This window comes from Pollachius pollachius (genome assembly GCF_949987615.1).
Source record: "Pollachius pollachius genome assembly, chromosome: 4".
NCBI classification, from domain to species: Eukaryota; Metazoa; Chordata; class Actinopteri; order Gadiformes; family Gadidae; genus Pollachius; species Pollachius pollachius.
The window spans coordinates 34,663,254-34,672,586 of NC_136937.1; the positions used below are offsets into that span (position 1 = coordinate 34,663,254).

Below are 9,333 nucleotides of genomic sequence, written 5' to 3' on the forward strand. Positions count from 1 at the left end.
ATCAACACTCAGCTAGGAGGGGCTGGGGATTGAACTAGCAACCTTTCTGTTACAAGACAACTGCTCTACCTCCTGAGCTAAGCCGACCCCCCGGGTGTAGTTCTGATAGAACCAGAACTACACCATCTACAACAGGATAGAACCAGAACTACACCCCCTACACCACCTAAAACATGACAGAACCAGAACTACACCACCTAAAACAGGATAGAACCAGAACTACACCCCCTACACCACCTAAAACATGATAGACTCAGAACTACACCACCTAAAACAGGATAGAACCAGAACTACACCCTCTACACCTAAAACATGATAGAACCAGAACTACACCCTCTATACCACCTTAAACATGATAGAACCAGAACTACACCACCTAAAGCAGCTCTTTAGAGTTAGCAGGAGCCCAACTAGTATGGGTTAAGGTTAGGGTTATTTGCTAGTGGTTGGGTTAGGGTTAGGGTGATTTATTATGGTTAGGGTTAGTTATTAGGGTTAGAGTTAGTTACTAGTGGTTTGGTTAGGGTTTAGGTTAGTGACTAGTGGTTGGGTTAGGGTTAGTGATTAGTGGTTGGGTTAGGGTTAGGTACTGGTGGTTAGGGTTAGTGGTTGGGTTAGGGTTAGTGACTAATGGTTGGTTAGGGTTGGTTACTAGTGGTTGGGTAAGTTAGTTGGCTGCTCTCTGTTCTTTGTTCCAGCCCTTTGTCCGAGCGGTTCAGAGCTCTCTGTTGTTCCTCTCGTCTCCTCTGTCTCTGGCTCCGCCCCCTCCTCTATCTGATGAGCGGAGACTGAGGTTCTGTTGTCGTGGCGACCCTGCTGAGGACAGGGTGGGTGGAGCCTATGACATCATCGAAGACATTGTCCTCCTCAGATCAGTGAACCCTTCTAACAAGGTTATCATCGAGACACACACACGCACACACACACTAAACACACACACTAAACACACACACACACACACACTAAACACACTAAACACACACACACACACACTAAACACACACACACACTAAACACACACAGACTAAACACACACACACGTACGCACACACACACACACACACGTACACACACACACACACACACACAAGCACACACACACGTACACGAAACACACACGCACACTAAACACACACACACGGAAACTCAATCACACGTACACTAAACAGACACACACACGTACACTAATCACACACACACACACGTTCACTAAACACACACACACAAACACACGGAAAGACACAAACACACACACTAAACACGTACACAACACACACACATACACACACACACAACACACACACACACTAAACACACATACACGAAACACACATACACACACACACGGAATAACCCACACACGTACACTAAGGGGTCAGGATGAGGGTCAGGGTTAGAGTCAGGGTCAGGGTCAGGGTCAGGGTCAGGGTTAGGGTCAGGGTCAGGGTCAGGGTTAGAGTCAGGGTCAGGGTCAGGGTCAGGGCCAGGGTTAGGGTCAGGGTCAGGGTCAGGGTTAGGGTCAGGGTCAGGGTCAGGGTCAGGGCCAGGGTTAGGGTCAGGGTCAGGGCCAGGGTTAGGGTCAGGGTCAGGGTTAGGGTCAGGGTCAGGGTCAGGGTCAGGGCCAGGGTTAGGGTCAGGGTCAGGGCCAGGGTTAGGGTCAGGGTCAGAGTTTTACTGTGGAGAGGTCGATGGTCACCAAGGAGTGTTCATTAGTCAGGTTCTTGGACACCCTTGCTCGCTCTCTTTATGCTCCTCCCCTCCCTCCCCCCTCCCCCTGCCCCTGTGTGTAGGGGTGGATGGTCAGTGAGGACTACTGTCAGTGAGGACTGTCGTTCCCTCAGGCTCCAGTTCTCTGCCCTCTCTCCGTCTGTTGGTGAGTTTCTAACTAACATCTCAACAGACAGCAGCCTGAGAGTGAAGTGTGTCTGAGCCCGGAGGAGAATGGCTCGTTGCTTAAATGCTCGATATCGCAGTAATAGAAGTAGTAGTGTGTGTGTGTTGGCTGATGTGTAGTATGTGTGTTGGCTGATGTGTAGTGTGTGTGTTAGCTGATGTGTAGTGTGTGTGTTGGCTGATGTGTAGTGTGTGTGTTAGCTGATGTGTAGTGTGTGTGTTACCTGATGTGTAGTGTGTGTGTTACCTGATGTGTAGTGTGTGTGTTTTAACTGATGTGTATTGTCTGTGTTACCTGATGTGTGTAGTGTGTGTTCCTCTATTCAGTGTGTGTTACCTGATGTGTGTAGTGTGTGTTCCTCTATTCAGTGTGTGGTACCTGATGTGTGTAGTGTGTGTTACTCTATTCAGTGTGTGGTACCTGATGTGTGTAGTGTGTGTTCCTCTATTCAGTGTGTGAAGATGAATCGCACAGTTGGGATCTGTCTGCTGATCTGCTGCACTCTGGCTGGACTGGGTAGGTCAGATTAGTATAGTAGGGTTAGTATTGTAGGGTTAGGGTTAGTATAGTACGTTAGATTAGTATAGGGTTAGGGTTAGTATGGTAGGCTAGATTAGTATAGTAGGTTAGGGTTAGTATGGTAGGTTAGATTAGTAAAGTAGGGTTAGGGTTAGTATGGTAGGTTAGATTAGTATAGTAGGGTTAGGGTTAGTGTAGTACGTTAGATTAGTATAGTAGGGTTAGGGTTAGTGTAGTACGTTAGATAAGTATAGTAGGGTTAGGGTTAGTGTAGTACGTTAGAAAAGTATAGTAGGTTTAGGGTTAGTATAGTACGTTAGATTAGTATAGTAGGGTTAGGGTTAGTGTAGTACGTTAGATAAGTATAGTAGGGTTAGGGTTAGTATAGTACGTTAGATTAGTATAGTAGGGTTAGGGTTAGTATAGTACTTTAGATTAGTATATTATTGTTAGTATAGTACATTAGATTAGTATATTATGGTTAGTATAGTACGTTAGATAAATATCGTAGAGTTAGGGTTAGTGTAGTACGTTAAATTAGTATAGTAGGGTTAGGGTTAGTATAGTACTTTAGATTAGTATATTATTGTTAGTATAGTACATTAGATTAGTATATTATGGTTAGTATAGTACGTTAGATAAATATCGTAGGGTTAGGGTTAGTATATTAAGTTAGATTACTATAGTAGGGTTAGTGTAGTAGGGTTAGGGTTAGTATATTAGGTTAGATTAGTATAGCAGGGTTAGTGTGGTACGTTAGATTAGTATAGTATGGTTAGTATAGTACATTAGATAGTATAACTGTAGTAATAACATAAGTGTATTGATAGTATAACTGTAGTAATAATATAAGTGTATTGATAGTATAACTGTAGTAATAATATAAGTGTATTGATAGTATAACTGTAGTAATAACATAAGTGTATTGATAGTATAACTGTAGTAATAATATAAGTGTATTGATAGTATAACTGTAGTAATATTATAAGTGCATCGATAGTATAACTGTAGTAATAATATAAGTGTATTGGTAGTATAACTGTAGTAATAACATAAGTGTATTGATAGTACAACTGTAGTAAGAATAGAAGTGTATTGATAGTATAACTGTAGTAATAATAGAAGTGTATTGATAGTATAACCGTAGTAATAATTGAAGTGTATTGATAGTATAACTGTAGTAATAATAGAAGTGTATTGATAGTATAACTGTAGTAATAATAGAAGTGTATTGATAGTATAACCGTAGTAATAATAGAAGTGTATTGATAGTATAACTGTAGTAATAATAAAAGTGTATTGATAGTATTTGTGTGTTTCCAGGTTCAGCTATTCGCTGCTACAGCTGTAAGGACTACACAGCCAGCTGCTCTAAACAACGAGACTGTAGCTATGACGACGCTTGTCTCACCCTCACCGAGAGAGGTATCTGACTGTCTGAAAGTTATCCGTTTGTCTGTCTAATTGGAGTACCGGTAAATCCATTGTAATTGGTTCTGATTATTTACTATATTGAAACCCTCTCCATATTCTTATATTATGTGTCTTTATATTCAGGGGCCAAGCCTAGTGTACTCGTTGAAAACGTACTCATGCCTGTTAAAGTTGAAATCAAAGTTAACTTTGAACAGGCATGAGTCCTTAACCCTTTGACACACGGTCAGCTAATAAACCGTTAACTAAAAGTTAAGGGTTATCCGTCGTAACGTCTTTATAAGGCTTGGCCCCGATAAATGCTGCTTGCGGCTTTAACATTGTATTATATTAATGTTATGTATTATTATATCATCTATTAGTATAATATGTGCTAATAAACAGCTATATGAATATCGTTTATTATATTACTAGGTGTTTTAGATTATAATAGCAGTTATAGACAGGCCTGCCTTCACCTGCCATTAGGCCCTGGGGCTGAGAGTTTTCGTAGGCCCCTGAGAGTGGGTCTTACAATGAAAATGCGTGAATGGCTATCGCCGCACCGTTGCCATTCGTTGATGAGCTTGACTTGCCTTCTTATTTTACAGGTATAAAAAATCCAGTCAGTTTCGGGATTTTTTAAAATAATTCTTCATCTCGATCTCATTCTCCCTTTGCAGTCTTCGTTTTTGCGCGCCACTCTCGAACTTTTTCTCTTTTTTTTGACACTTTGGCCACGACAACCTTCACGCCTCCAACCTTCACGCCAAAAATTCATATAAATTGATGAACAGAAAATTCGACAAATGACAAAGCATTGTGATTTTTATTTGTATTTTCTTGCCTCATGATAGGCTTCTGATCTTTGTAGGCCCCAAACCAAAAAAACACATTGTTTTGGGCCTACGCCGATCGGGGGGCCTATCATGAGCCAGTATAAAAAAAAATAATAATACTGCAGCTCATGATAGGCCCCTGATCGTCGTAGGCCCCTTGGCTTCAGCCCAGGTAAGCCTGTGCATTAAGGCGGCCTTGGATATAGGGTTAGGGTTATTAGTATGTGTTATCATATTTGTTGTCATATTTGTACGTGTTTTGCATTATTATATTATGTGTTATTATGGATTATGTGTTCATTTATTAAGTGTTAATTATTATGTGATATTATAATCGGGGTTATCTTCTTAAGGTGGTCAGACGTACCGTCAGTGTCTCAAGTATTCAGACTGTGAATACAGTCGACTGGGACAGATGTTCCCTCAGGTCAGTTTGCACATAACACTAAGACACATGTATAAAGCCTCAAGACACTTAGAGCATTAATAACACTCTATAAAGCATTAAGAACACTCTATAAAGCATGAAGACATCTATAAAGCATGAAGACACATCTATACAGCATAATGACAAATCTATAAAGCATTAAGACACATGTATAAAGCCTTAAGACACATCTATAAAGCATTAAGACACATGTATAAAGCCTTAAGACACATCTATAAAGCATTAAGACACATCTATAAAGCATTAAGACACATGTATAAAGCCTTAAGACACATCTATAAAGCATTAAGACACATCTATAAAGCATAACGAACACTATATAAAGCATTAAGACACATCTATAAAGCATTAAGACACATATATAAAGCATTAAAACACATCTATAAAGCATTACGACACATCTATAAAGCAATAAGAACACAAATAATTAAGAACACTCTATAAAGCATTAAGACACATCTATAAAGCATTAAGACACATCTATAAAGCATTAAAACACATCTATAAAGCATTAAGACACATCTATAAAGTAATAAGAACACAAATAATTGAGAACACTCTATAAAGCATTAAGACACATCTATAAAGCATTAAGACACATCTATAAAGCAATAAGAACACAAAGAATTAAGAACACTCTATAAAGCATTAAGACACATCTATAAAGCATTAAGACACATCTATAACGCACAAAGACACATCTATAAAGCATGAAGACACATCTATAAAGCATGAAGACACATCTATAAAGCATGAAGACACATCTATAAAGGCACATCTATAAAGCATCTATGTAATCTTAATTCCATTTGAAATGTATATAATTATATATATTTTATTATTTTATTATATATGATATATGTATTTTGCTATAAATATTGCTATAAATATGATACATTCTATTGATGAAGCTGATTTTAGTTATAGGTATTTATTATATATGTATATTTGTATTAATTTTATATATTATATATGTGTTTATTATATATTTATTTACTATATATTTAATATATATATGTATTCATTATATCTATACATATATTTATATATTTCTAAGTATTGATGAAGCTGATTTTGTGTTCCAGGTTTCCAGTTTCACCTTCAAGTGCTGCAACTCTGATCTGTGTAACTCCGCCTCCTCCTCTTCAGCGAGCTCTCTGATTGGTTTACTGGGCTCTCTGGCTGTGATCTGGTGGTGTATGCACTGAGAGATTAAACGACACAAACACATACCAGTACAGACACACATTCACACAAACACACACCACTATATAAACATCAACATACCAGTTAACACACACATCCACATAAACACACATCCATATACACACGTTTACACAAACACACACCAGTATGAAACCATTCAAATGCACAGCTAACCAATAGAAATACAGCAATATCACACCTAGGGCAGGCTAACTAAGGGCTAGGGTTAGCCTTACCTTACCTTAGGGGGAGGCTAACTAAGGGCTAGGGTTAGCCTTACCTTACCCTAGCGGGAGGTTAACTAAGGGCTAGGGTTAGCCTTACCTTACCCTAGGGGAGGCTAACTAAGGGCTAGGGTTAGCCTTACCTTACCCTAGCGGGAGGTTAACTAAGGGCTAGGGTTAGCCTTACCTTACCCTAGGGGAGGCTAACTAAGGGCTAGGGTTAGCCTTACCTTACCCTAGCGGGAGGTTAACTAAGGGCTAGGGTTAGCCTTACCTTATCCTAGGGGGAGGTTAACTAAGGGCTAGGGTTAGCCTTACCTTACCCTAGGGGGAGGCTAACTAAGGGCTAGGGTTAGCCTTACCTTACCCTAGGGGAGGCTAACTAAGGGCTAGGGTTAGCCTTACCTTACCCTAGCGGGAGGTTAACTAAGGGCTAGGGTTAGCCTTACCTTATCCTAGGGGGAGGTTAACTAAGGGCTAGGGTTAGCCTTACCTTACCCTAGGGGGAGGCTAACTAAGGGCTAGGGTTAGCCTTACCTTACGCTCGGGGGAAGCTTACTGGGGCTAGGGTTAGCCTTACCTTACCCTAGGGGGGTGGCTAACTAAGGGCTAGGGTTAGCCTTGCTTTACCATAGGGGGAGGCTAACTAAGGGCTAGGGTTAGCCTTACCTTACCCTAGGGGAGGCTAACTAAGGGCTAGGGTTAGCCTTACCTTACCCTAGCGGGAGGTTAACTAAGGGCTAGGGTTAGCCTTACCTTATCCTGGGGGAGGTTAACTAAGGGCTAGGGTTAGCCTTGCCTTACCCTAGGGGGAGGCTAACTAAGGGCTAGGGTTAGCCTTATCTTATCCTATGGGGAGGCTAACTAAGGGCTAGGGTTAGCCTTGCCTTACCCTAGGGGGAGGCTAACTAAGGGCTAGGGTTAGCCTTACCTTATCCTATGGGGAGGCTAACTAAGGGCTAGGGTTAGCCTTGCCTTACCCTAGGGGGAGGCTAACTAAGGGCTAGGGTTAGCCTTACCTTATCCTATGGGGAGGCTAACTAAGGGCTAGGGTTAGCCTTGCCTTACCCTAGGGGGAGGCTAACTACGTCTTAGTGGTAAGCCTTGACTTGGGGTGAGGCTGAGGGTTAGACTAAGCCTTAACTTAGGGTGAGGCTAAGGGTTAGAATAAGCCTTACCTTAGGGGGAGGCTCAACCTTAGAGGAGGCTAACCAAGGGTAAGCCCTGACTTACGGTGATGCTAACCCGAGTGCTGAGCTAGCCCTGACCCATAAAGACATGCAGCGGACATAAGATCCATGCTAACACAGAGTTGTACTGAGTGCTCTAACCGCTTCTTTAGCTCGCCCTGTGGGCTCGGAGTTCTTGAAAATACTGATTGAAAAATGTATTGATTTAATCCATGGTCTGCTATTGATAAAGGGAGAATGGAGAACATGTGGAACTGTAACACAAAGCACCATTATTGATAACAGCATACTAAACATTTCCGTTAAGTGCTCCTGGTAACCGTTTGTTCTGCCATAACAAAGTGGAAATATTATCTCGGCACCAGTTTGAGGAGTTGGTTTCAGTCCCCATAAACCGATACAATTGGGCTTTTTATGATTACTAAGATAAGTATTGTATTACAGAAGGCCAGTTATCAAAATTAAGATGTATACACTGTTTAAATTAGGGCTTGTTATGATAATAAAGAGAAATAATGTATAAAACAGGGCTACTTTTGATTATTATGATATATGTTAAAAATCACCCAGACCCCCTACCCCTAGAGTAGGACCCCCTATACCAAGAGTAGGACCCCCTAAACCTAGTGTAGGACCCACTACACCCAGAGTAGGACCCACTACACCTAGAGTAGGACCCCCTACACCTAGAGTAGGACCTGGACCCCCTACACCCAGAGTAGGACCCCCTACACCCAGAGTAGGACTAGGACCCCTACACCTAGAGTAGGACCCCCTACACCTAGAGTAGGACTAGGACCCCCTACACCTAGAGTAGGACCCCCTACACCCAGAGTAGGACCCCCTACACCTAGAGTAGGACCCCCTACACCCAGAGTAGGACCTGGACCCCCTACACCCAGAGTAGGACCCCCTACACCCAGAGTAGGACTAGGACTCCCTACACCTAGAGTAGGACCCCCTACACCTAGAGTAGGACTAGGACCCCCTACACCCAGAGTAGGACCCCTTACACCTAGAGTAGGACCCCCTAGACCCAGAGTAGGACCCCCTACACCCAGAGTAGGACCTGGACCCCCTACACCCAGAGTAGGACCCCCTACACCCAGAGTAGGACTAGGACCCCCTACACCTAGAGTAGGACCCCCTACACCTAGAGTAGGACTAGGACCCCCTACACCCAGAGTAGGACCCCTTACACCTAGAGTAGGACCCCCTAAACCCAGAGTAGGACCCCCTACACCCAGAGTAGGACCTGGACCCCCTACACCCAGAGTAGGACCCCCTACACCCAGAGTAGGACTAGGACCCCCTACACCTAGAGTAGGACCCCCTACACCCAGAGTAGGACCCCCTACACCCAGAGTAGGACTAGGACCCCCTACACCTAGAGTAGGACCCCCTACACCCAGAGTAGGACCCCCTACACCCAGATTAGGACCCCCTACACCAAGAGTAGGACCCCCTACACCTAGAGTAGGAGTAGGACCCCCTACACCTAGAGTAGGACCCCCTACCCCTAGAGTAGGACTAGGACCCCCTACACCCAGAGTAGGACCCCCTACAACCAGAGTAGGACCCCCTACACCCAGAGTAGGAC

At 42.8% G+C, this 9,333-nt stretch overlaps 1 protein-coding gene across 1 annotated transcript; it reads left to right on the forward strand.

The window, feature by feature from the left end:
* Window positions 1–2,355: 2,355 nt before the first annotated feature.
* On the forward strand, window positions 2,356–6,335 carry cd59a (CD59 molecule (CD59 blood group) a; the record flags this gene model as incomplete). The annotated part of the gene is made up of 4 exons (XM_079734587.1): window positions 2,356–2,410; window positions 3,737–3,838; window positions 5,019–5,092; window positions 6,199–6,335. The coding sequence occupies 4 exons, from the start codon at window positions 2,356–2,358 to the stop codon at window positions 6,319–6,321; spliced, it is 354 nt and encodes a 117-aa protein (XP_079590713.1). The 3' UTR covers window positions 6,322–6,335.
* Window positions 6,336–9,333: the final 2,998 nt, after the last annotated feature.